Source organism: Miniopterus natalensis, chromosome 1, assembly GCF_054644295.1.
Source record: "Miniopterus natalensis isolate mMinNat1 chromosome 1, mMinNat1.hap1, whole genome shotgun sequence".
NCBI classification, from domain to species: Eukaryota; Metazoa; Chordata; class Mammalia; order Chiroptera; family Miniopteridae; genus Miniopterus; species Miniopterus natalensis.
Genome location: NC_142081.1, coordinates 67,032,357 through 67,059,813, shown reverse-complemented (window position 1 = coordinate 67,059,813; position 27,457 = coordinate 67,032,357). Strand labels below are relative to the sequence as shown.

The following is a 27,457-nucleotide window of genomic DNA, read 5'->3' as shown; positions in this document are numbered from 1 at the left end:
CCAACTGTTTTGTAGTGTGTTTTAAATATTGCGGTAAAATTCACATAACAAAATTCACCATTGAAATAATTTTAAAGTGTATAATTCAGTGGCATTTAGTACATTCACAATGTTTACAACCATCACCACTATCTATTCCAGAACATTTTCAGCTTTGCAGAAAGAAACCCCGTAGCCAGTAAACAGTCACTCCCCGTTCTCTCCTTCCTTCAGCCCCTGGCAACCCCTCGTATGCTTTCTGTTTGTATGAATTTACCTATTTTAGATATTTCAGATAAATGGAATCATACAGTATGTGGCCTTTTGTGTCTGGTTTCTTTCACTTAGCATATTTTCTGGATTCATCCATGTAGCATGGTGGAATAAGAAATACTTCATCACATGGATATATACTGCATTTTGTTTATTTATTCATCAGTTGATGGACATTTGCATTGTTTCCACCTTTTGGCAACTGTAAACAGTACTGCTGTGAACATTCATGTCCTTTTTTTGTTTGTTTGTTTGAACACCTGTTAGGTATATGAGCAAAACTGCTGGATCATATGGTAGGTAATTCTATGCTTAAACTATTGAGGAACTGCCAAGCTATTTTCCCTTTAAAAAAAAAAATTATTGATTGATTTTTAGAGAGAGAGAGAGGAAGAAAGAGAAACATCGATTTGTTGTTGTTCCACTTATTTATGCATTCATTGGTCCCTTGCTTCTTGTATGTGCCCTGCCCAGGGCCTGAACCTGCAACCTTGGCACACTGGGACACACTCTAACCAACTGAGCTGCCTGGCCAGGGCCTGCCAAGCTATTTTCCACAGCAGCATTGTATATTTCTTCCAGCAATACATGAGTGTTCTAATTTCTCCACGTCCTTGAAAACACTTATTTTCAAATGTCCTAGCAGAAGTGAAGTGGTAAAGTGGTATCTCATTGTGGTTTCGAATTGCATTTCCCTAATGACTAATGACACTCAACATAATTTTCAAGTGCTTATTGGTCATTTTTAAATGTTGCAGTTTCGGTCACCATCAGGGCACATACAGAACCAACCAATGAATGCAAAAATAAGCAGAACAACAAATCAATCTCTCTCTCTCAAATCAATCAATAAAAAATATTTAAAACACATTTGTTTTAAAAAAAAATGAAGACCCAAATAGGTGATTAGACACAGGGGATTACATGCTATTTTAATACAGGGTAAGGAATTGTGAAGAAGTGACAAGACAGAGGAAAGGGGGCTTGGATTTCTAGGAGTGGTAAAGTGTGGGAAAGTAAATATATGGGGAAATTGATGGAAGATAAGGGTTATTTTAGTAAGGTTTGTTTGTGCAGACCCTTCACGGTGCTGACTCTGTCTGCCGTGATAATGATTGTTTTTCTTCCTCCTGCTATGGGAAAGTAGAGGGGGAAGACCTCAGGGGAGCTTTCCTAAGCAGGTGAGGACTGAGCTGAGCCTGCAAGGATCAGCAGCAGATAGCGACAGGAAGGGCTGGTGAGGGGCCAGCACCAGCTACCGCAGCTGGAATCAGGCGCGGAAGGAAGAAACACGGGTGCCAAAGTGAGATCTTCTGACTTAGCCGCTTGGGCATGGTATGGCTTTGACTTCCCATTAGTGTTTTAATTGTTGTAGCTTCTCCCCACTGTGTGCAACAAACAGCCCCACCCCTGTCTAGGCCGTAACTGGATCAGTGCTATCATCATCATCATCCTCATCATCATCATCCCTGGGCTAATCAAAAAGACAAAATGAGGGAGAGAAGGAGTGACGCTCAAAGAGGGGGTGGAAGTGTTTATCATACATATTAATAATTTAAAAAAACTGTTAAGGCTGCATGCCACCTTCCTCAGACTGCTGTCACTGAAGAGTTAAGTGCGAGGAAGGGGATGTGGGAGGTGACAGTGGAAAGACAGGCAGGGGCCAGGTCGCAGGGGTCATTACACCATTTTTATTTTTTATTTATTTATTTATTTTTTAAAATATGTCTTTATTGACTTCAGAGAGAGGAAAGGAGAGGGAGAGAGAGACAGAAACATCAATGATGAGAGAGTCATTGATCGGGCCCACAACCGGGGCATGTGCCCTGACCGGGAATCGAACCCCAATCGCCTGAATCCTAGGTCAACGCTCAACCGCTGAGCCACGCCTGGCTAGGCAATTACACCATTTTTAAAAGCTTGGACTTGGTCTTCGAGGTGATGGGAATGACTAAGGACTTTTAAGCAAGGAAGCTAGTGGTCACATTTATGTGGATAATGTGAACGATATATCAGAGAAAGACAAGCCCGAAGGCATAGGAACTATTTAGGAAGCTTTTTCTGTGGTCGAGGTGAAAGGTGGTGATGAGGGGAAAAGACTGATTCAACAGCAGGAGGAAAACCTATAGAATATAGTGAGTAATTGGCTAGAGGAAATGAGTTCATTTAAAAAAAATTTACAGCATAGTAGACATTTACATTTATAAAACTTATGAAGTGATCCTCGTGATAAATCTAATATCCATTACATAGTATTACAATATTATTGACTATTTGAGGGAGGGGAGTTTAGCATTCAGCTTGTGTGACCAAGTGAACACACCAGTTAAGACAGAAAATTCAGGAGGAGATTAAAGACGGTAGTGGACTGAGTGGAAGCTACACTGACACTCTCCCAGGACCAAACTGGAATTACAACTAAAATATAGAAAAACCATCCTGAATAATCAACTGCAACTGAAGACCAGCTAGAGAGCACCCTCCTAACCAAGGAGGAAAAGTGGAGACCACATGGAGACCTGTAGGAAGTGCGGATGTGAGGGGGGGCTGGCTGGGCTCCCACAGGCAGCAGCTGAGGGTCCAGAGGGATGTCTCAGCTGTGGGGGCTCCCACTGAGGACTCGGGGGCCTAAACCCCAGGCTGGGCTTCCCAGCCCAGATGACCAGAACTGAGAAAGGTGCCCACGTAACATCTGGCTGTGAAAAGCAGCAGGGTTTCTGACTGCCAGGGAGAGACAGCTGGAAATGCAGGCACCCTCTTAAAGAACCAATGCACAAATTTTGTGTGCAGCCCCTCACCTTGGGCTCCAGCAGAGGGAGAGCAGAGTGGACTGGAGCTGTGTGAGGAGAATCTAGAGTTGTAGGCTCTGGAGATAGAGCTCAGAGGGCACCCACCCCCCCCCCCCCGGATTCCTGGGCCGAGTCATTCCCCCATACTGCAGAGGCAGACATTTACCTTCCAAGCAGCTTTTGCCTGAGGAGGAAGCACGTGCCCCACCCCGCTGGAAAACCTCTCTCCCTACCCTGTGGAGTTTCTACAACCTGATGCTCATTAAGAGAATCAGATTAATCAGCCTGCAGGCAGAGGCAGACCTCAGAGTGCTTTGAGTCTTTGCCTGATCTGCTTCTGGACCCGGGCCTTGGAAAAGCAGACTTTGGTGTGCATCTTGGTCCTGTCCAAATGCACCCAGCCCCAGCAGGGGGGATCTTAAGCCATGGGTTGTTGATAGCTCCAAACAGGGTACTCAAGGCCAGTCACAAACAGTGTCTGACATTGGCCTGCACCAGAGACCATCCAAAAAGACTGAGAGTCCTAGCAGGCCTACCTAATACAGAGAAACAAACCCAAATAGGAGAAAAAATGGGGAGAGAAAAAAACAAGCCCCAAATGAAAGAACAAGAGAAGTCTCTAGAAAAAGAGCTAAATGAGATGAAGATAAGCCATCTATCAGATATAGAGTTCAGAATACTGATTGTAAGGATGCTCAACAGCATGAAAAAAGGTATGGAAACTATGAAGGAAATAAAGAATACACTGGGCACGGCCAGGCGTGGCTCAGCAATTGAGCATCAACCTAAGATCCAGGAGATTGCTGTTCAACTGCAGATCCGGGCACATGCCCAGGTTGCGAGTTCGATCCCTAGTCGAGGGCATGCAGGAGGCAGCCGATCAATGACGCTCTCATTGTTGATGTTTCTATCTCTCTCCCTTTCTCTCTCTGAAATCAATAAAGATATATTTAAAAAAACAAAGAAACAACTGCCTGGAAACAAATGAAAATGAACACAAAACCCCCCAAAATCTATGGGACACAGTGAAAGCAGTCCTAAGAGGGAAGCTTATAGCACTGCAGGCCTACCTCAAAAAGCAAGAGAAGTTTTTAGTAAACTATCTAACCCTACAACTTAAAGAATTAGAAAGCTCCCCTCTGAAGCTGTCTGGACCAGGGCTTTTGTTTGCTGGGAGTTTTTTATTATTATTATTACTGCTTTGATTTCATCAGGTGTTATTGGCCTATTCAGGTTTTCTGATTCTTCCTGATTCAGTTTTACATGGTCTCACTCATATGTGGAATCTAATAAAATAGACTGAGGAACAAAATAGGTCCAGAGATATAGAAGCATGGAACAGACTAACGATTCTCAATGGGAAGGTGGGGGTGGGGAGAGATTAATTAAAGAATTTGTATGCATATATGCATAACCCACAGACACAGACAATAGTGTGGGGAAGACCAGCGGGGGTGTGGATGTGGGGTGGAGGGGATCAATGGGGAAAAAAGGGGGGATATCTGTAATACTTTCAACAATAAAGATAAATTTTTTTAAAAAAAGAAAATTCAGTAGGACAAGTGGGGGGTAGACACAAGGGGAGGATTTCAGGTTTGGGATGTGTAATACAGTTCTTGTAGGTCTCTCTCTTTTTTCCAAAAGACTTTCATTTATGCCCTGGCCGGTTTGCTCAGTGGTTAGAGCGCCAGCCTGGAGACTGAAGGGTTCCAGGTTCGATTGCAGGCTCGATCCCAGGGTCACGTGCTGGGGGCAACCAATCAATGTGTCTCTCTCACATCTCTCTCTCTCTCTCCTTCTCTCTCTCTCTCCCCCTCCACTATCTCTGAAAAGCAATGGAGAAAATATCCTTGGGTGAAGATTAAATAATAATAATAATAATAATAATAATAAAAGTAAAGACTGATTTATTATTATTATTTTATTGGTTTTAGAGAGAGGTAGGGAGGGAGTGATGGAATAGAGAGAGAGAGAAGAACACTGATATGAGAAACATTGATGTGTGGCCTCCCACACATGCCCCAACCAGGGATCAGACCTACAACCTGGGTATGTGCCCTGAACCCACCACCACTGGTGTACAGGACAATGCTCCAACCAACCGAGCCACACTGGCTAGGGTGTAGGTCTCTTTATAAATACAAGAATCTTAGAGAAGTTCTACATTAAGTTTTTGAAATCTGTCTTATTATATCTCTCTAAGGCACTGGCTTTCGAGAAGGAGGGCTATTTAGCTTCATAGGACATTTAGCAATGTCTGGAGATTTTTGATGATCACAACTAGGAAGTGGTTGTGCTGCTGGTATCTAGTGGTTTGAGGCCAGGGCTGCTGCTAAATATTCTACAATTCACCGAACAGCCTTCCACAACAAAGACTTGTCCAGCCCATATGGCAGTAGTGCCACAGTTGATAAACTCTGTTCTAAAGACTAGTGGAATACTTTACACCTTACTTAAGAATTTTGTTGAGAGCCAGTCATTCATATTAGACAATAGGGATGGGTCAATTAAAAAACATCTGTGCCGCTAAGAAATCAGATCCTAGTGTTAGAGAAAAAATTAAAGGTCATCTATTCCAACCATTCAGCTGATATTTGAGTATTTGCTTCAGTAACCTATTAGTGCAGGAGAAGTGCATTGCATGAAATACCTCTAACAGATCCAGAGGTTCAGAGCCCAAATTCAAAGCAGCTCATCTTCAGAAAGTGTTCAGTTTCTTCTCTTTTTTGGCCTCTCTATAACAAGTAACCCCTGGCCCTGGCTGGGTAGCATCACCCAGATATGCCAAGGTTGCAGGTAAGGGCACATACAAGAATCGATCGATGAGTGCATAAAAATGTGGAACACCATATACAAGAATAAACTCAAAATGGATAAAAGACTTAAATGTAAGACATGAAACCACTAAAATGCTAGAAGAAAATGTAGGCAGCAAAATCTCAGACATCTCTACTAATAATATGTTTGCCAATACATCTCCTAGGGCAAGAGAAACAAAAGTAAAAATAAACAAATGGGACTGCATCAAAATAACAAGCTTCTGCACAGCAAAAGAAACCACCAACAAACAAAAAGGGAGCCCACTGCATGGGACAACATATTTACCAATGACACATCTGATAAGGGGTTAATATCCCAAATATATAAGGAACTCATACAACTTAACAAAAGAAAGACAATCCAGTTAAAAAATGGGCAAGGGACCTAAATAGACACTTCTCCAAAGAGGGCATACAGATGGCAAGAGACATACGAAAAAATGCTCAAAGTCACTAATTATCAGAGAGATGCAAATTAAAACCACAATGAGGTATCACTTCACACCTGTCAGGATGGCTCCATCAACAAATCAACAAACTGACAAGTGTTGGCAAGGGTCCGGAGAAGAGGGAACCCTAGTACACTGCTGGTGGGAATGCAGACTGGTGCAGCCACTATGGAAAGCAGTATGGAGTTTCCTCAAAAAATTAAAAGTTGAACTCCCATTTGACCCAGTGATCCCACTTCTAGTATATCCTAAGAAACTCAAAACACCAATCACAAAGAACTTATGCACCCCTATGCTCATAGCAGTGCAATTTATAACAGCTAAGATCTGGAAACAGCCCAAGGGCCCATCAGTAGATGAGTGGATAAAAAAGCTGTGGGACATTTACACCATGGAGTACTATGCAGCTATAAAGAAGAAGGATCTCTTACCCTTTGGGACAATATGGATGGAACTGGAGAGTATTATACTGAGAGAAATAAGCCAGAGAAAGATAAATACCACATGATCTCACTCATATGTGGAATATAATGAACAAAATAAACTGATGAACAAAATGGATCCAGAGACATAGAAGCATGGAACAGACAGGGATCTCGGAGGGAAGGCGGGGTGGGGGAGTGGGTGGGGAGAGTTTAATCAAAGAACTTATATGCTTTTATGCATAACCTATGGACAGACATTGGTATGGGGAAGGCCTAGGGGTGGGGTGGATGCATGATGGAGGGGATAAATGGGAGATAAAAGGGGACATCTGTAATACTTTCAACAATAAAGACAAATTACAAAAAGAAAAAATGTGGAACAACAATTGATGTTTCTCTTTCTCTCTCTCCCTTCCGCTCTCTCACATCAATTAAAAAGAAAAAAAGTAACCACTGGATCCAGCTTCACTTCTTAGGTTCACAAAGAACAGTTTCTCTTCATCATAATTATCTTTGAGATTTATACAGACATCAGGTTTGTTTCTCTATGCCATGACTTCCTTTGAGTCCTCTTGCTTTACCTAAAGCATGAGAATAGGAGCACAGCATTTTCTTTATAAAGAAACACATAATTATAAAAAAGCAAAACAAATCAAATTGTATCTTAGGATCTGGGACTTGGGGGAAACATTTTAAACAAGAAAGTGTTACAAAGGCAAGGTAAAATAGACAAGAAGACAAGAGGCAACAAAGACAACTCATTGACTCTAGACAGAAAACAGGAATTTCTGATAAGAAAACGAAACCAAAGATTAAGATGATAAGTAGAATCAAGAATAACAGGCAACATAAAATATAAATGAAATAAGGCAGAAAAAATGTAGGCAAAGAAGGAAAAACAAAAGAAACAGAAGACAACTCCCATTAAGTATATGGCATCTGAATTTTATTTTATTTATTTTTTTAAACAGCTACAGTTTTTATTTTTATTTTCTATTTATTTATCTTGATATATCTTTATTGATTTCAGAGAGAGGAAGGGAGAGGGAAAGAGAGAAACATCAATGATGAGTCATTGGTCTGCTGCCTCCTGCACATCCCCTCCCCCCCTCAAAGGATCGAGCCCGAAACCCGGGCCTGTGTGCCCCGACCCGGAATCCAACCGTGATCTCCTGGATCCTAGGTCGATGGCACCTGAATTTTAAAGAGAAGCAACACACAGCAGCTTTGTAGCAGGCTGGCTCTGGCCTGAGGCCCTAGGAAATTACGCAGGGAGGCTCTTCCCTCTGAATTTTTATCCAGGGGAAAGCCGGTTAAAACACCAAAGGGGTGGTTTCCTCTCCACCTTCCTCCTCCCCTTCGGGGGTTAGGGGTGATGGAGGAGGGGTAGGTCCGGGCTCTGTAAAAAAACAACAAATGTCAAGCGTGCGGGAGGGGCTAACAGGCGGGACAGTTCTACAGATTCGCTTTGGCAAACTGGAAAGTCTTTAACACATTATTATAATGGAAAAAAAAAAATCTGCACGAAGTAAAACTGTTCCCCAGCCTTCCGTCCTGTGCTGAGTCACTGCTCAGTCCCGGTGGCTGGGCTCGGGCGGCCTCCCGGAGTCCCCGCGCCCTGGAGAGGGGCCTCGGAGAGCTTCAGCACACGCGCCCTGTCACATCTGCGGGAAGCACCGTCCCGCGGCGACCACGCGGCCGCCGCTCGGTTCCCCTCAGCCATCAAAGGTGGAGCCCGGAGGCGGCAGCAGCCGGGCGGGCCAGGGCGGAGGGCGGGGACACGGAGCCGCACAAAATGGGCCTGGTCGGGAAAATGGAAACCAGAGACCCGACTGCATAGTCTCTTCTCAGGGAGGGTGAGGACACGCCAGCCCCGGGCCGAGCGGGCGCGGGCAGCTCTGATTGCCCCGGGGCGCCCGGGGCGCCGAGCGGCCGACCCCGCGGCCAGGCTTAGCCCCGGGGCTGCGCAGCGCGCGGGCTCCCCCGGAGGCCGACTCCGACCGCCCTGCGCTCCCGCGCGCTCGCCCGCCCGGGGCTGCGCCAGGCCGCGCGCGGCTGCCCCGGGGACTCCGCGCGGGGCAGGGACCCGGCGAGCGCGCCGCCGCGAGCCCAGAGGCTGCACCTCCAGCGAGGCCGCCGCGCGCCATTACCTGGCGGGAGGCTCTTTGTGCGGCTTCCACCCAGGCAGCCGAGAGGCCACGAGATGGCAGCAGAGGACACGGCCCGGCCGCCAAACCCGAACCGTCTTCAAAAGCAGATCAGTTCGTTTGGGAAATATCATTAGTTGTCTCTAATCATGTGTTCAAGGCCTCAATAAATGAATTTTAAAGAAATGAGAGTAAAAGGAATCAACTTGGAGAATTTCCCACCCACCGCAGAATTCAACTGCGTGTGAAGCCATATGAAGAGGACGTTTCTCCAATGCTTCAAGCTGGGCGTATGGGTCAAGGCCTTTAAAAACTGACCTCAGGCCCGGCCGGCGTGGCTCAGCGGTTGAGCATCCACTTAGGGTCCAGGAGGTCGCGGTTCGATTCCTGGTCAGGGCACACGCGGGGGTTGCGGGCTCAATCGCTGTGGGGGGGGCAGCCCATCAGTGACTCTCTCATCATTGATGTTTCTCTCTCTTTCCCTCTCCCTTCCTCTCTCTGAAATGAATAAAGATATATTAAACACACACACACACACACACTGACCTCAGCAGGAACCTTGTCACAGTCACTTCTTCCAGTAAAATTTCAACAGGCAGCAATTTAAGTATGAGTGACTTCCACAGAAGCTGCCAAATTGACCAAGGGGTAGCTACTTTGTTGGGAAGCATTGCTTTCCCGGAGCAGCCAGGGACTCTGGCACTAGGCAGTGTGGAGGGGTAATAATGAGGACAGAACAAGCCTCAGACAGTCTTCACTTGCAGCTGGCAGAGGATAATGCACAGGAAAGGGGCATTAGTAGCTTTGGGACTAAATCTCTGATCTGACGTATCTAATGCTCCTTTTGTTACATATCTGCCCCTCCCCCAGCTGTTACTACCCAAAATATCTCTAGATAGTGCCAAATTACCCCTGGGGGGCTAAGTACTCCTTGAGAACCAATGCCACAGAGGGATTTGATTTAAAAAAGTTTTAGGAACAAAATGTTAAACCTCTCCAAGATTTGAATTTCAGAAGAGGCCTCAAAGGCCTACAAAAATCGTATTGCCCATCTAAAAACTTAATTTTGTCAATGTCAGAAACGTCCAAACCTGTAAGAATTTTTATGAGTTTATTTGAGCCAAACATGATAACTGCTGGGAAGCAAAATCTCAACAGATTGAGAAAAGGCTCCAGAAAATGGAAGTTTTACCATTTATGTTATATATCATAATCAATCAAAGGGGAACACTTAAGGAGATCACATGAAATTCATTGGCAATACATTAGGAAGGCAGGAGAAAGCAAAGGAGTGGAGGGAAATCTCTGGGTTTGGATAAAAAGTAAAACCAATAGACACATTACTTCTTTTACATAGGTGGGTACAGGGTAGTTAACAATTAACATGATAATAACAATGAGGGGATTTGTGGTTTCAGCTCCGGTGCAGTGGTTGTGCTTTGCAGGGTCCAGAAAAAAGGAAATTATTTTGATATTGATATTCCAAAGGTATGTTATTGTACATGCAAAAAAGAGGGCAGACGGGCTCAGTTAAGGTACAGATTGACTTTTGTAAGGAAAAATACCAGCCTAGGACACACCAGCCCACCATGAACTGCTTTTGGTTAGAAAGTTTTAATTTCAGATAATCCTATGTGGTTACTTCAGATCTCTGAGTTTGTAAGGTCACCACATAGGCCTCCCCTGAGCTTGTTAGATTTAGTATATGTCCCCTTTTTATGGCCACAATTCCAACCATATGTTTGTATAATAGAGAGATGGAGAAACTATAATTGAAGGACTATAGACTGAATCTGGTCAATTTTTTAAAAATTAGCTTTTAACATATTAAAATCAGAATATTTCACATTTAAAAGTCAGAATTTCTGACTTTTATAGGAGAAATGCAACTGTGGCAATACCAGGCCCACAGTCCACATTGCATATGTTTGAACGGAGTTGAGTGGTGGAAGGTTGTTAAAATAGAATGTGTGCTTACTAGTTTACCACAGTTCACACCACTCCCTATTACCTTATACTCTGTTTCACTCATTTACACTACTCCTCATCTCTATAGGTAATTTATTTTCAACCTTTGACATGCTTTATAGTTTTAAACTATTCTCTAGCTGTGATTCTATTTTAGCCTTGGTATGCCAGTAGAGAAGTTAAATACTGTGATCATTTTGTAAGCAAAATGTAGTTCAGAGAGGTTTGACTTGACCAAACTTACACAACAAAACCAGAATCTACATTTCCTGACTCTCAGTTGTTAATTTTGGGGAGAAAGTTTATATTAAACACTTCAGTGGTTCATGGAACAAAACCAAAGAAGTAGATATGGGCATAACTGCTAGAACAAATGAGTTCCAACTGCTAAGCTGTTCAAGAATCACTGCGAATGATTAACTCTTCTTCTTTTAATGAGTATTTTTGCTTCCCTTCTCCTTACAGGAATACAAAAATACTTCTAGCTGTCTAGTTGGGTGTGGCTATATGACTTGCTTTGGCCAGTAAAGTTTGAATGGAAGTGATGTTTATCCCTCTGAAGTAGAAGCATTTAAGAGCTCATAAACAAGTCTTTTTTTTTTTTTTAAATATATCTTTATTGATTTCAGGGAGAGAGAGAGAGATAGAAACATCAATGAGAAAGTTGTCATTGATCTGCTGTCTCCTGCGAGCCTTTGACTGGGGATCGAGCCCACAACCTGGGCAGGCGTACCCTGACCAGGAATCGAATCGTCATCTCCTGGATCCTAGATGGATGCTCAACCACTGAGCCACGCCCGCCGGGCATGAACAACTCTTCAGGCTTGGGAAAGGGGGGCTCAAGGGTTCATGGTGATGTGGCAGGATCTCAAAGTGGTGGAGCTCCATCTGCTTGAGTACCTGACTAACTAGAGGCCCCTGCTGACTACTCTACACATGTAGTGTCAGAGATAAACCTTTGTGGTTTTAAGCCATTGTGATTTTGGCATTGTTACCACAGCATAACCTAGCCCGGCCTGACTGATACAAGGTTTCATTTGCATGGTCACTGAACTCCAAGAACTAGAATGCAATTCCTAGACCTCTGATCATGTCACTAAAAGTTGTAGTTCCTATCCTGAAGACAGAATCAATTGTTCATTTTTTTATTCCCAGCTTCCTCATCTGCCACCACCCTCTAACTTGGAAGAAAATTATTTTCTGAATCCTTCACACATGAGCTCTCCCTTATTCTGGCAGTTAGATTGGGAGGAGGAGGGAGGCTCAGATCTCTTCTCCATTCCAAAGCCTAATCCCAGAACTATCCCCACCCACTAGTAGTCACATAACCTTGTCATAGGGCGACTATTACCACTCCCAAGGTGTCACGAACAGAAAGGAGTTGCCGCAGGCACACTGCAATGTTAGGGCCAGGCAGCCAGGCTGCGCTCTTTCCTTACTGTGTCCGGGCTTGGCTAAGTCCGGGGAAGCAGCACTCTCTAAGGGAAAGAAGTCTTCTCAAGTGGGAACACAAATGAGTGTGAAGCGCACCCCCATCCTGGGCACTATGTGAATTTGGGGTGAGTTCCTTTAGTCCTCCAGCTCTGGTCAACTTCTAGTTTCTCTAGGGCCAATAAGTGCCCTGCTTAGCACTACTGGGCCTCTCAGTTTTTCTGGGCTTTTCTCAAGCCCACTTGTGCTTGTCATCTTTGCACACTTGCAAAGGTCGTAAACGGTGGGGGTTGAGCGCAACGAGAGCTTCAGCGACCAGACTGCTGCCGGGATCAAAGGTCGGCGGGGCGGCCGAGCGGCTGAGCCTGCGCAGTCCCGCTCCCGCCTTGGAGAGAGCGGGTGGCCGCAACGCGGGCGGGCTGGTTACACCGCGTGCTCGAGAGGCGGGAAAGCCTTAGGTTGGGTCGCCGCGTCCTGCCCCGTCCACCTGCCTGCCCAGCGAGCCGGTCCTCCTCGGCACCAGGCTTCGGGGGAGGAGGCCGGGACGGTCCCCGGGCTTCTGACTCATCATCTCCAACCCCTTTCTCGCGCGCGCTCCAAGTCTCAGGACTTTGGACCTGGGCACTGTGGGAGGGGCGCGCTGACAGCAGATGGGGAACCCCAGCTTTGCCGAGGGCCATCCCCCAACCCCTGCCGGTTTCTGAAGCTGCCAGAGAGAGGACTGTGGAACCACAGTCGGCTCTCAGTTGCCGTGGTGGGAGTAGCGGCTCCTTCTTTCAGAAAAACCCACCCAGCTCCTCCCTGAACGTCGGGCCAGTGGTCGCGTCCGAGGAAAACTCGGCTAGGCCCGGACTTTCAGCGCTTCGTCACTCAGCAGATGCACAGCGCCCTCACCGCGGAGAAAAGGCTCTTTATTTCCCAGCAGGCCGCGGGGTAGCTGGGCATCCTGGGACTTGTAGTCTCCGCTGGAGTAAGGAACCAGTCCGAGGGAGAGACCTAAAGCGGCCAGGAATTGATTTCAGAGAGTTGGCGTGTACGGGAACCCGGGCTTGGAGTGGATGGGATTATGAAAGGTGGAAAGAAGAGAAACAGATGAGGAAGATATGAAGCTGTATGGGGAGGAGGTGGGTAAGGATGGAAGGGAGGAAGCTGAAAGTTGGCCTAAGGATGTCCTGCAGCGGGGCTGCTTTGCAGGGCAGTGAGGTAAGGGAAGAATCTGGTCCAGGTATAGCTTCCCCAAGAAGAGAAAGGGCCTTGTCTGAGTGCAAATTGAAGGCATTCCACCGGACTTCATGTAGGTCTCAAGGGACTCCACCTAGCCTCTGAGTGTGGTGGGGTGGGATGCAGGAGGGTCTGGAGAACTCTCCCACAGGGTAGGAGAGCAGCACCTGTCAGCTTCCTTTGCTATCTCATTCAGTTGTTCGGTTTGCTGTACTAGCCGCTGTGGGATCATTCTCCAAATCAGTAACTTCCTCTAACTCAGAGAGACCCTGAAAACCAGACAAGCGTGACGGGTGAGAAAGGAGGAATCCCAGACAGAAGCAACTTCCTCCACCTCCGCTCTCATTTTTTTCTTGTGTTCCCATAGCCCTTCCAATATTTAGGCAGCTTCCTAATGCTCTCCCACATTTCTGGGTCCAACCATTTAGATACCCAATTCTCTCTTACCCACCACTAGGGGAGAAATGTCCCAAGTCAGAAAACCAATTAGTTTGAGTCTAGGACCCTTTCCTTTCCTCCATGCCCCATTGTTTCCCTTAAGTGCCATTGGCCAAAATAGCCATTGAAAAAAATGAGCTCCTAGGTAGCTGCTCCATACTTTCCTCCCTGCCCTGTTAGTACCTGCAGCTCGTGGTAGTGCAGACTCTGTCTCCTGCAGCATCCTGGTTTCCTCTGGCTTAGCAGGAGTAGGGAATATGCTGAGACCAGCACTCCGCCTAGGGTGAAGGCCTCAGCACTGATCTCCAGCACCAGCAAGCCGTCCAGCTGCAGTTAGACAGAGCTGAGGATTCTATAGGGGACCCAGCACCTGTTTGCTCCTGCCCTTATCCCTCTCCATCTCCTTTTGCCTCCTCATCTTCCCACCTTCTCCTTTACTCACTCTTACCTTGGAGGGGGCAGTTGTGGCAGTCCCCAAGGCTGTCTTCATCACCTCAACCACCACCACGATGAAGCCAAGGATCAGATTGAAGGTGTTGAATATCATCATAGCCCGCACCTGCCAGTGAGCCAGGTCAGCCCTGCCTAGCCTAGGGGGGGACTCATTGCAACCCCAAGCCCAACCTGCACTTACCTGAAAACAAAACTCAGCTTTTATTCTCATACCTCTTAACAGGGCCATCAGCCCTCCGAGCTTTTTTGCTTTTTGTCCTCAGTCTTTTAGGATAGGCAGAGGCAGAGAGCTGACCAGATTAGCTTAGAGAGCCACTTCCTGGGCTGAGGGATGTGTATTGTGTATGTGTGTGTGTTTTGGGGTGGTGGAAGAATAGTATTGCATTTTCTTCCCCTCTCACCTTCCAAAGCCGAGGTGCTCTGCGCAGCTCAAGGGTAACAGTCCCAGTGAGGAGACCCTGAATGGTGTGAGAAAGGCAAGGGTTGAGCTCCGGCCCTATTTGTGAAGGTCCCCCAGGATCTTCCTTCCACCCTCCGTTGTGGTGGATCTTACCAATGCTCCAGGTCCAAGCGGCAGTGCTGTGGCCATGTAACAAGCAGAGTTCAGGCAGGCAACTGAGATAGCTAAAGGCACCACAGCCACTGCTAGCCATAGTTGGCTCACCTGGAGGCCAGATGCAGGGTGGTTGAAGGGGAACTGTCAGGGATTCCCTTCTCTCCTTCCAACCCCTGCCTCTTCCAGTGATCAGCAGTTGGCAGGAATGAGTAGAAAGTAGTCAACCAAGGGCAGTGAAAGAAGGGAATATCATTTAATTTGTTCTATCTCATCTCATAGTTTAGTTACTTACCTATGTGCTTTCCCCACATGATAGAAGCTACTTGTACATTAAGGGTTTTGCCTTATTTATTCTATGCTTCCTCCACCCTCCTCCCTCTAAGAGTACAGCAGTTTCAAAGACATGGTAGGTTTTCACAAAACATGGATGGAATTGAATTGGGGTACAAGTGGGTATGCTGAAGCTTGGTGTAGGGCACCCTGGCCTCACCGCCAGCACCAAGAGGTGCCCACTCTGCCTGTGCCTTGCCCAGTGCTGTAGCTTTTCCAGACGAGGGCTGGGTCTGTCTTGCTCTTGCTGACCAGCTCTGTCCTCCATGGCCCCCTTAATTGCTGAAGCTCAGTGTTTTCCTGGCAAAAATGCATTATGGCACCTGTCAGGAGACAGGTCATGCAGGAGCCTCTATTTCAGCTGCCCCTTTGCATGCTTCTAAAATTCAGGGAGTTGAGGCTCGGGGCCTCTCACCTACCTATTCTGAAGCAGCTACTCCAAAGGGATGGGACCCAGCTGGGCCTGAAGCTTCTGGTGGGGCCTGGTAGCTCAGAGCAGACAACAAACTTGTCTTCTGTGAGACAGGCTGTCAGGGCTGGGGTGTGGTGGGGCAAAGGTCCCTAAGAGGGCCTAAGGATCCAGGGAGTGGCCATAGGTAGATACCAGCTTCTGTTCACTCCACAAGATGTCCAGCTCTGCCTCTTTTTGTTCCCGTTTCCTGTTGCCCCTGTCTCTGCCCATCCTGGGTTCCTCTTCTGATCACTTACCCATGGACACTACCACCCTGGGCCCCAATTCCTCCCTCCCCCATTTCCATCTAATCTCCTTTTTTTTGGTTGCCTACTCAAATTACTTGCTGTTCCCTAGGGAAATCCCACATTACTGTCTGGATTGTTCCCATGTCATTACCACTTGCAGCTTTGTCCCAAGACCAGGCAAGGTTTAATTTCCCTGGCTTCCTGTCTGTCACTTTCTGAATGGTTTCTCCTCTCTCCTTCCTTTTTTGCAGGATTTACTCTGGATGGGGCACTGACAAAGTGGATGGGGTGCCCTGTTTATAGTGGGGATTGTTTTTGGCTAGTGATAACCTACAGCTAGATACTTATAGAAGATAGTCCCCAAATGATCAGTCTTGGGAAGGACACTATTGCAACAATTAGTACTTTCGAGAGATACAAGCTGCCTTGCAGCCAGGCTGACCTAGACTAAAATCTCAGCTCTGCCACTTTCCTAGCTGTGTGACCTTGAATACATTATTCTACCTATTTGAACCACTGTTTGTTCAAACTGAGTGATAAAACGGGGGCTAATAATATGACTGTGAAGGGTTGTTGACTCACGGTGAGTGCTTAGTAACCATTAGTGGTGTTGATGAGGTCATACTGTTGTGCCTGATGCCCATATACTAAAGGGCTTATTCAGAAGCTAAACTGGGGATATTTATTTCTACAGTAAGAAGCAGCACCAGCTGGGCCCAAATATATACTCTAGAGATCAAAAATAGGGAAGGTACATCTTGATGCAGAGCCTAAGGTCTGGCTGGAGGCAACCAGACCTATGTTCAAATCCCAGATCTACCGGGGTGACCTTGTGCAAGTTGCTTAATCTCTGTTTCCTTACCTATAAAGGGAAGTTAATAATACCACAGGGTTCCCTTGAGTATTAAAAGAGAAAATGCATATAAACCATCTCAGCCCAACACCTTGCACATAAGTGCTCAATAAATGTTAGTGGCTATTATCATTATTATTATTGATGGTGAAAGAAGACTGAGCCAGAAGACCCCTGGGAGTTAGTACCAGGAGGCTGGGTCCTGGGAGGAAAGTGGCCTTTGTAAGCCACTTATGCCCTGCTCAGTGTTGGGCCAACAGTCACTAGAGCAGTGTCCACTCTTCTTTTCTGGGGAGTGGGAATCACACTTAAAAGAGATAAGAACTGTTGTGCATCTGCTTCCTCCTCCATCCCCATATGTATTAACTTTATTTGGTGGCGATGGATGGCCTGACAGAATGTGAGATGTTGGGCTTGCACTGAGGATCCCTGAGCTGGCAGGCAGTCCAGTGGAAAGAGACTCGTTAGCCTAATTTTCCTTACCTATAAATACAGACTTATATTTCAGAGTGTTATTGTAAATATTATAAACTCTTAAATATGTGAATAGGCATTCAGTAATTATTGATTAAATCTGAGTATACTACATAAAAATTTGTAGCCGTGTCTAGATTATAATCTAACGGAGGGTGCTACACCCTCCTCATCCGTTCATCCCCCACAGCGTTGAGCATAGTGCCTGGTACTTAGTAAGCACTCAGTAAATATTTGTTGTATTGAAGAGCCATTAAAGTGACTTAAGGAATGGAAAATAGAATTCGAGAGGAAGGCGCAGGAATTGTTTATCAAGAACAGAAAGGACCGAGGAGTAACTTTAATAATGTTTCTTATACGGCAGACATTAACTATCTCTATAATCGCCCCTCCTCCTCCCCAAAAAGAGAGACAAATTGTAGGGAGAGGCTTTGAGATAAAACCCCAGGAAGAACTTCCCGAGTCTGTGCATGTTGGGGCAGAAAAAGCGGCAGAGCCAACTCCTTCCCTGGTATGTCCGGGTTTAGGGTGGGAGGGGCAGCGCTACTTGGAGGCTGGGGGAAGGACGAGATGACCTTTCAAAATCTCTTCCAGTCTTCAGTAGAAATCGTCTGTGCGCCCCACCCCCTCCTCCCCTCCTACAGCGCCCCCCGTCTCCAAACGGCCCGCACCCCGCCCCTGGCGGCCGCCTCTCGCGGCTCCCGGGGTTCCCAGCGCCCAGTCCCCGGAGCCAGAGCCCCGCTCCCGCGCGGCTCCCAGCGCCGCCGCGCCGCCCCCCGCATGCTAATGGCCGGGCCGCCTCCCGCCGCACACAATGCGGGCCAGGGCCGGGGGCGGGGGACCGGGGAGGGGGCGGGGGCCGGGCCGGGGGCGGGGGGGGCCGGGGCCCGGCGCATCTCCCCCGGCCCCACGTAACGCTGACGCCCGCGCCGCCGGCCCGCCGCCCGCCGCCGCCGCGGCCGCCCGCTCCGCCGCCGCCCGCCCGGGGCTCGTGAGTAGCCGCTCCCCCCACTCCCGGCCCCCCCTCCGCCACCCGGCCCCCGCCCCCGGCCCCCTCCCCCCTCCCGGAGGGGGGGCCCACTCCGCGCGCCGGGCTCGGAGCAGGTGCAGGGGGCGGGGGCGGGGGAGGGGCGCCGGCTCGGCCCCAAGCAAACTTCGCCCAGAGCTCCTGGGGGGGCGGGGTGGGGGCTTCGGCCTTAGAAGCCCGGAGCGCTGGGGGGGGCGGTTTCGATGGAGGGGGGGCCAGGTGGGGGAGCCGGGAAAAGGGGCACCAAAGGGGAAAGGCCAGCGGGGTGGGGGGGGGACGGGGACGGGCGTCTTTGTAGGGGCCCGAAGGCAGGGCTCGAGGGGCCTGGGGGTGCAGGGCTTCGGAGCCAGGAGCCAGAGTGGATGACCGCCCCCGGGCCCAGGTAGGGCTGATGGAGGAGGGGGAAGCGACCCAAACTCTCTGGGAGCGGGGGTGGGGGAGGGGAGAGGATGGGGGGGTGCTTCCCTCTCTGCGTCCCAAACAAAGTGTCACAAAGAGCTCGGCCGGCGGCAGCAGCAGAGGCGGCTGCAACTCAGCTTTTGTTCTCCCGGCCTGGGTAGCTGAGCCCTGGCCTTCCAGTCTTCCAACCCTGCCCCCCATCATCCTTCTGGCTTATCTTCCCGGGGAGGGGTCTGGGGTGCCGCTGGAAGAACCTCTTGTGCAGGATCACAGGTCCTGCCCTACTTGCCAACCTACTTGTGGGAGGTGGATTTTCCCAGAGGCTCTCCTGCCCACCCCCACCCCCTAATCCCAGGACTGAGGCCCGTATGGGTGCTAAGACTCTGACCATTCTAGGGTCAGTTCCAGTTAAGGGGACTTAGGGCTCACTATATGCCCCCTCCCCCAAATCTAGAACTTTCAGAAGAGGGGTCAAGTTGGGACATGCCTCTTGAATAAGACTCGCCGTGGTAGGGTGGCCCTCGGTGAGCAGGTGTACCCTTCCTCTTGCCCCCTGCTGTGTATTTGGAGTTCATGACTGAGATTCCATGCCCCAACTCAGGGCAGTGAGGATGGAGGCACAGAGGTTTACCAAGAACTCAGTGTGGAAGGTGGGCAAGCTGTGGTGTGGGATCAGTTTGGAGGAGCTACCTGAACCGGGGGGTTCAGAGGGCCATGGAGAGGAGACTATAAAAATGAACTACTGGAATGTTTGTGTGATAAAGGTGGTCTTGACTCTAGACCACCTACGAAGCTCCTTTTCTTTAACCCCATCTAGTGCAGTGTTAATCATGATTGTTAGAGGTGTAGAATTCTCAGCAGCAGGAAAAATATCAAGTATTAGAAGTGATAAGTGACAGATGCCTAGTCACAATTGTACCTCAGAAGTTCTGAACCTTTGCCCCTTACACTTTGACCCTAAAAACTTTTGAACTACAAGGCTTGAGAGACAATTTTCATGGTCCTCCAGTCAGCGGACATTTCTTGGTACCTGTCCGTGTCTGCAAGCCTTCTCACCAAGCCTTCCATTCTTTCCTACTCAGTAAGGCTTGGTGGTCCACACCCCGTTCTCCACCAGCTCTCCTAGCACATAAAAGTAATTGGTCTGTTGCTTTGGGAAGATTTCTGATCCCTATCCCTGGCCTTGCACCCCTGTAGAACCCAAATAAGGGCAAGATAACCCCTAATTCCCAGTGTGGGAGGAAAGTAGGTCAGTGCTACTGTCTGGCCAAGTCTAGTGAATGGTGTTTAGGGCCTGACTGTAGAAAACTCTGTTGATTATTGCCCACAAGCAATACATGCATGACCTAGGTTCTAAGCTAGTTCATAGAATCTTGGGTCTTGTCAGTGCTTTCTCCTACTGAGAAAAACTCATGGGATTAGGTGGCTGGGACCTGGTTTGGTGTGGAGGTGATTCAGATCTGGATTGTGCCTAGAGGGTCTCTTAAGTGGGTTTTATTGATTTAAGGCCACCCTTTGGGGAAAGTTTCCCTGCTACCTGCTCAGGAATATAGCTTCAGTGTGCGTCTTCTTGTATATTACTGTATTTCTGTCCTAGAAACTGCTATGTGCAAAGCAGGTTTTTGTGTTGTTTTTTTTGCTGGGGTTGGGGGGGGGGGAAGCTTTGCCCTATTCCTACTCTACTTGCCTCAGATATGAGGTCAACTTCCCCTGAAGTATTTTGTGTATTATCCTACAGGCAGTTTCAGGAGCCCTAGAATCTTCTCAGAATCAGTATGTGCCCATAGGTTAGTCAGCTATGACCATGCAGTATTCCCAGCCTTTCCCCTCCTCCCCCACCATCTGCTTCTTCTGAATATACCAGATTGGCTGTACACCAGGATGTTCTGGGAATCCCCAGGAGAGCAACAGAATGTGATGGACCCAAATACGATGCCTCACTCACTCATTCCAGGATGTACAAACTGTAACTGTCAGGACACTCCTTATAGCTAATTAAAATTCTTCTAGTTACATGTATTTTCTGTTACATCTATCTATTTTCAGTGTCATCCAAAAGGCAAAAATAATCCCTCTGGTACCACTGTTCTCCCCCACCCCCCAATGGCTCCCAGAGAGGAATTTAAAAAAATCTCCTAGCTTTTCTTAGTGCCCTAATTGTGGTGCTAAAATGTCAAATGTGGCCCCTCTAGCACTTCATAGCTCTATCTGTGGTACTGAGGTGGCCACAGTGGCTCCTCTGGTAGCCCACTGCACTCTCCATGGTACTGAAGGGATGACCATTTGTTTTAACTTCTCTCTGGGGTCCAGAAGAGTCCTGTGACTCAGAACTACAAAATTTTCTACCTGGAAGGGACCATCAGTATAAATTAGTCCAACCCCATTATTTTACAGATGAGTAAACTGGGACGTTAAATGATTTACTGAAGGTTGCAGGGCTGTTAATGGTCAGATTGGGCCCACAATAACTTTGTACCCCTCAGTCCTATTCTACATCTTTCATGATACTACTCACTGAGGCTGACTAAGCTCTTGGTCCCAGGAAAGGGCTTTATTTGGAGAATCCAGAAGATGAGGGTGGATGCCCTAATTTGGAGCTACAGAAATACAAATATTAAAAGTGTGGTGATTGTTCAGTGACCCTTGGACAAGGACACTTTCTTAATTAACCTCCTGTTAATAAAATTCCCATAACCCAGATTCTACATGTAACAGGTACTTGCCTGTTCATGGAGTCTTACCACATCCAGTAAATATCAAAAATTAAAGAAACTTGGACTTCCAGAGCTGCTTTTCTTTGCTGATAAGCAGGGCTGACTTCTGGCCCAATTCTCAGTTCTCTCCCATTAAAGATCCTTAAGCGAAGTAATGCTTGAGTCCTTTTCTTTCTTAGTAACCCATTTCATGCCTATTGTAAGGAAGTTCTTTATATTTCAAATGTTCTTTCTATTTCAGGTGAAAAAAATTGATTAAGTCCACATTTGTCCAACCTTGACCAGATAAAATTCTATATGTAAGCAGGAAGGTATACTGACCGACTTCTGGTCATCCTCCCAGGCCTATTTCCACGAATCTTAATTCTGGGATTGCTTCTAAATCTTAATGCTAACCTCCTCTGCAGCTTAGGACCATGAACCCTCCACCCCCTCCGCCCCCAGTCCCCTTCCTCTCAGTGTTCTTCTCCTTCCTCAGAGCTGGAGCTCTGGAGCTCTGCACATCCCAGGCCCAGGGAATTTTAGCCTGGAGAGTTTTAACCCTTTCCTGCCCAGAGCATGTGCTGAGCCCCTATCTGTGCAGATGGCCCAGCCCCGCCCCCCGTCCCTCACTCCAGCCTCTTGAGCTCAGAGCCAGTGTAATCCTCCTCTTGTGTGAGGGAGCCTCTCCCCTGCAGAGAGGAGGAAAGCCTGCTTCGGAACAGCCTTGGACAAAGGGGCTGAGATGCCCCATCAAACTGCAGGCTCCAAGGTTTGAAACACGGGGATGAATCCTACCTGGTATTTGCAGTTTTTAACCCCTTCCCCAGACCAGCAGCACCCCTTAACTTCTACTCCTCCCCCAACTCTGTCTTCATTCCCTCTCCCCCTGGCTCTCTCCCCCTTCGTACCCCTCCCCCTCTGTCTGTCTCCAGACTGCTGCTGCTGGGAGGTGTTTCTCTCCCATGCATGAATGAGTCTCTGTAATGAATGGAAATGAATGGATCAGGAATCCAGGCGAGGGAGGGAGAATGAGGGGGAAAGACAGGGTAAGAGCAAAGGAAGAGCTGTGGAGTCTGGAAGGATGTTTGGCTGGCTGGTCAGTTAGGTGTCTGAGAGCAACTGGTCCCACTTGAATAGCTGTGGAGCATGGCAAGCCCACCCCATTTGCTCATCCAGCTGCACAGCCCAGTCTAAATGAGAGAGGGCTGTACTGTGATGGTCTCCCCCACCACCAGGGGGTGGTGGTGATGGGGGGGTGGTAGTCGTTCTGGACCAGGCATTTAAAATGTATTTGGGGGAAATCTATCTTCTCAGGGAGCCTTGGGGGTTGGTAAATCAAGGAATACAAATTCGAGGACAGTAGTCCCCTCTTGCCTCAGGATGTAAGGAGGGGGAAGGGATAGGTTTCAGGAATACAGGATGCTAGGAGTTTGGGGTTGGGAGCGACTTATTTTACATTGCTGAGAATCAGGACTTATCTTTTCCTCCAAATCTATCTCTTGCTTTAGCTCTTCAGCACCTGTTGCCTTCATTAGCAGCTTTTCCTCCTCTTCCCTGCACTCCCCAGAACCAAAGAATGTGAAAGGGGTCCATGGAGGTGAGTGAAGCTTGGTCTGAACATGCAAGTACCGACAACTATACTCCCTCTCCTCCCCACCTCTCTCTCCTTCTGACCTGTCATCATAAGTTACCTTCCTGGCCCCAGCAGCTCAGTTCCCATTCATCCTCCAACTTCCCTAAGGTGAGTGGGAAGGGTACCCGGTGTACTTGGTGTAGATCCCAGTCCACCCTCCCTTGGGTTCTTATGGCTCTCTCTGCCCTTCTTACCCCACACAGCTCTCCTTTTCCACCCTTTGCTCTATATACATCTCTCTCTACAGGGCTCACGTCCCCGCGCCCTGGGCGGCCACTTAACGCCGTCACCCCCGGCCTTCGACGGCGAACTGGATCTGCAGCGCTACTCCAATTCCAACGGGCCAGGCCTGAGCGCAGGGTCTGCAGGAATGGGAGCTGTGGGCTGGTCTGAGAGCCGAGCTGGTGAACGGCGCTTCCCCTGCCCTGTGTGCGGGAAGCGCTTCCGCTTCAACTCCATCCTGGCTTTGCACCTGCGGGCGCACCCAGGCGCCCAGGCCTTCCAGTGTCCGCACTGCGGCCACCGTGCCGCGCAGCGGGCCCTGTTGCGCTCGCACTTGCGCACGCACCAGCCCGAGCGCCCGCGCAGCCCCGCCGCACGCTTGTTGCTGGAGTTGGAGGAGCGCGCGCTATTGCGCGAGGCCCGGTTAGGGAGAGCCCGAAGCTCAGGGGGCCTGCAGGCCAGCCCCGACACTGAGGGCCTGGCGCGGCCCCAGGCCCCTTCGACATCTGCCTTCCGTTGCCCCTTCTGCAAAGGCAAGTTTCGCACCGCCGCGGAGCGCGAACGCCACCTGCACATCCTGCACAGGCCCTGGAAGTGCGGCCTATGCAGTTTCGGCTCCAGCCAGGAGGAGGAGCTGCTGCACCACAGCCTGACGGCCCACGGAGCTCCTGAGCGCCCTCTGGCGGCCACATCTGCTGCCCCCCAGCCCCAGCCTCCACCCCAACCTGAACCCAGACCAATCCCCGAGCGGGAGCCAGAGCCGGAGCCAGAGCCAGAGCTGGAGCCTGAACGTGAGGCAACTCCTGCCCCTGCTCCTGCTGCTCCTGAGGAGCCCCCTGCACCTCCAGAGTTCCGTTGTCAAGTGTGTGGCCAGAGCTTCACGCAGTCCTGGTTTCTCAAGGGCCACATGCGCAAGCACAAGGCCTCTTTTGATCATGCGTGTCCCGTCTGTGGCCGTTGCTTCAAGGAGCCCTGGTTCCTTAAGAATCACATGAAGGTGCATGCCAGCAAGCTGGGCCCACTGCGTGCCCCGGGGCCTGGTTCTGGGCCTGCCCGGGCCCCCCAACCTCCTGACCTGGGCCTGCTGGCCTACGAGCCGTTGGGCCCTACGCTCCTCCTGGCTCCAGCGCCCACCCCGGCTGAGCGCCGTGAGCCTGCAAGCCTCCTGGGCTATCTGAGCCTGCGAGCTGGTGAAGCCCGGCCCAATGGTGAGGGTGCTGAGTCGGGGGCTAGCCGCAGCTTTGGAGGCTTCCGCCCCTTGCCCTCTGCTCTCCCAGCCCGGGCTCGCAGGCACCGCACTGAGGAGCCTGAGGAAGAAGAGGAGGTGGTGGAGGCCGAGGAGACCTGGGCCCGAAACAGGGCGCTGGGCCCACTGGCTTCACTGCACCCGCGCCCAGGGGAGGGGCCAGGGCACTCTGCATCTGCTTCGGGGGCCCAGGCAAGGCCTACTGCCACCCAGGGTATGTAAGGGGTCTCCTGTCTCTAAGGTTTTCTGTATCCTGGTCCCACCCTGATGCCACCACTCCCCTCCTGTTACCTCCTTTTAAAAATGGTCTTGGAGTGTACCAGCTCAGCTCAACAGCAAATCCAACCCCTCATTTCCCTAAGTGCGCTGTTTTGGACCCTAAGGGGAAGTAGGGTGGGTGTGGGGCACGTGGCTCTGATAGGGTTAGGGCAATGGAGCCCTCTGATTTCCCTTAACGTGTGTATTGCAGAAGAGAATGGGCTATTAGTTGGAGGGACCCGGTCTGAAGGGAGCCGGGGGGCCACCGGCAAAGATTGTCCCTTCTGCGGAAAATCTTTCCGCTCGGCGCATCACCTCAAGGTACACCTGCGAGTGCACACAGGTGAGGAGACAGCCTTGGGGTGGGGAGGGTACTGGGGGGCAGGAAGAGAGGTGAGAGGGCTGCAGATGACTTTTGGCAGCCTTTAGACTGGCCAGATGAGTGGGTTGGGAAATTCTCCTTTAATAAATCCGAGGGGGTGGGAGAGGCAGTGTTTTTTCCCTGTCCGGAGGAGGTCTGTATGTTGAGCGAAATGTGGATGGGGTGGGCAGTGATCTTGACTGTGACCTTAGTGCACCCCCTTCTCCCCAGGCGAACGCCCCTACAAGTGTCCACACTGCGACTACGCAGGCACCCAATCTGGCTCGCTCAAGTATCACCTGCAGCGCCACCATCGGGAGCAGAGGAGCGGGGCTGGCCCTGGGCCACCACCAGAGCCACCCCCTTCCCAGAGGGGTTCGGCCCAGACATCTGGAGCTAAGACAGCTCAGCAGTCTGCAACTTGGGTGGAGGGTACCTCGAATCCCCGGCCTTCCAGCGGCACCGCACCAGGGTCCCGTAGGAAGCCTGCCAGTCCTGGGAGGACCCTGCGCAACGGGCGAGGCGGTGAGGCCGAACCCCTGGACCTGTCCCTGCGGGCGGGGCCGGGAGGCGAGGCTGGGCCAGGGGGTGCCCTCCACCGTTGCCTCTTTTGCCCCTTCGCCACTGGAGCTCCTGAGCTCATGGCCTTGCACCTGCAGGTGCACCACAGTCGCCGGGCTCGGGGCCGCCGACTGCCCCAGGCTGATGTGTCCCTGCCCTATGTCCGAGCACCATCAGGAGAGACCCCTCCCAGTCCTCCTCTGCAGGAAGGGGAGGAGGGCCCCGGGCTGTCGAGATCTGGAGATGTGGGGTTGGGGGGGCAAGAACGGTAGGGGGCCCCTTAGGGAGCTCTCTTAGGGGCCGTTAGTTTAGTGAGCTTACCCCGCCAGAGCAGGGGAGCGCTAGAGGTAGTTGGGTAGAGCAGCCAGCAGGGAGCAGTGTGGAACCCATATCCCAGCCCCAGGTGGACCAGAGGTAAAGGGTGTGGAGGGCATAGGAGGGTGGGTGGGCAGTATGCACTCAGCCCAGGGGAGTCACAGTGCCTTAGAAGTGGCAGGGGCGAGGATCAAAGAATGGGTTCCCAGGGCTGGCAGAGAGGGTTGTGCCCCTGTTGAGGAGATGCTCTGCCAGTCCTTGCTGGTTCATAGGCATGAGAGTTTATTTTTGTACAATGGGTGGGGGTGGGGGGCACTGTACCCTTCTAAGCCCCTTCAGGGGCCCTGTAGACGTCGCTATTTTTGGTACGATTCCTGTCATCCCTGTCGCAGAGTTGTGTCCCCAATAAACAGGTGTCTTGAGGCACAGGACACTGTGTCTGTCTGCCTATGTCCTGTCCTCCTCCTTGGGCCTTTCTGTCCAGGAAAGAGGCACCTCTTCAGGCACTTATCCCCCAAAGAGTGTGGGTTTTAACCCCAGGCTTTGGCTTCGGTAGCTCTGGGGTGGGGGAGCCCAGGAACTGGCATTTAGCAAGTGGCCTAGGGGATTCTTATGCATTGTGGTCTGAGGATCTCATTTTGAAATCTGCTGGACTAGGCTGAATCTCACCTTGACTGTGACTAGCTATGCCCCCAGGAGTGGGTGCAGTATGAGAGGAGGAGTTTCGAGGGGTGCACTGAGTCTCTGGGAGCCACCGTGGAGAAGGCACTCTCTCAGGCCCAGCCCACACCCAGCTTTGGTACAGGAAGGAGTACAAGGTACCTTGTAGCCTTGGTTGTATTTTCTGTGTTCTAGTTAATGGTTGAGGGGAAGTGTTCAAGTTAGTATCACCTCAACCCAGAGGACTTCTTCTAGCTCTTTGGACACAAAGTGTGAGTAAATACATTTAATATAACAATAGTATTATAATAACATTAATTACATATGTAAAGTTTGCAGTTCCCCACCCCACCCTCATATTGGTTTGCATAGCTCCATTTCCTTATGACACCTCAGAATGGAGTCACTAGGAATTATGGTTAACCTGGCAGAGATGAGTCTTCTCAGGGAGAGTCAGGGGTGGGAAGAAGGGGAAAACGCCAGCTATCCTGGGAGGCCTGACATAGGGGCCATGCCCTGGGAGTATGCAGGATGGGGAAGGACTGGGCCAGGGATAATTACCCACCTCCAGGGTTTGAAGGCAAGCAAGTATGGCTACTTTGGTTCCTGAAGGAAGGCACCCAGTTGGGGAGAGCTACAGAGATAGTGGTAGCAGGGAAACGCGCTGGTCCTCTGACCTCTCTGTCCAGGAAGCAGAGGGAAGGAAGTCAATGCTCTTCCAGTCTCTCACTATGTCCCACTGCCAGCCCAGCCCAAAATGTGCTGAGAGGAGGGG

The 27,457-nt window shown here is 49.8% G+C and overlaps 2 protein-coding genes across 4 annotated transcripts; one reads left to right on the top strand and one right to left on the bottom strand.

Annotated features, from left to right (window-relative positions):
• Positions 1-13,675: 13,675 nt before the first annotated feature.
• Positions 13,676-15,546, bottom strand: TMEM253 (transmembrane protein 253). 2 transcript variants are annotated; one of them, XM_016199582.2, is made up of 7 exons: positions 15,439-15,546; positions 14,946-15,056; positions 14,794-14,850; positions 14,388-14,498; positions 14,123-14,266; positions 13,827-13,829; positions 13,676-13,770 (listed from the first exon to the last, which is right to left on the bottom strand). In XM_016199582.2, the coding sequence occupies exons 1-7, from the start codon at positions 15,544-15,546 to the stop codon at positions 13,690-13,692; spliced, it is 615 nt and encodes a 204-aa protein (XP_016055068.1). In that variant the 3' UTR covers positions 13,676-13,689. The 2 variants fall into 2 exon arrangements, with proteins under 2 accessions (XP_016055068.1, XP_087671158.1); XM_087815032.1 differs by lacking the exon at positions 15,439-15,546 and having other exon boundaries at positions 14,382-14,498.
• Positions 15,547-18,249: 2,703 nt separating this feature from the next.
• ZNF219 (zinc finger protein 219) lies at positions 18,250-27,428 on the top strand. Of its 2 annotated transcripts, none has more exons than XM_087822651.1 (5): positions 18,250-18,295; positions 22,935-23,023; positions 23,307-24,741; positions 24,997-25,128; positions 25,378-27,428. In XM_087822651.1, exons 2-5 carry the CDS (start codon positions 23,018-23,020, stop codon positions 25,977-25,979), a joined length of 2,175 nt encoding a protein of 724 aa, XP_087678777.1. In that variant the 5' UTR covers positions 18,250-18,295; positions 22,935-23,017; the 3' UTR covers positions 25,980-27,428. The 2 variants fall into 2 exon arrangements, with proteins under 2 accessions (XP_087678777.1, XP_016055065.1); XM_016199579.2 differs by lacking the exon at positions 18,250-18,295 and adding an exon at positions 19,243-22,224.
• The last annotated feature ends 29 nt before the right edge of the window (positions 27,429-27,457 follow it).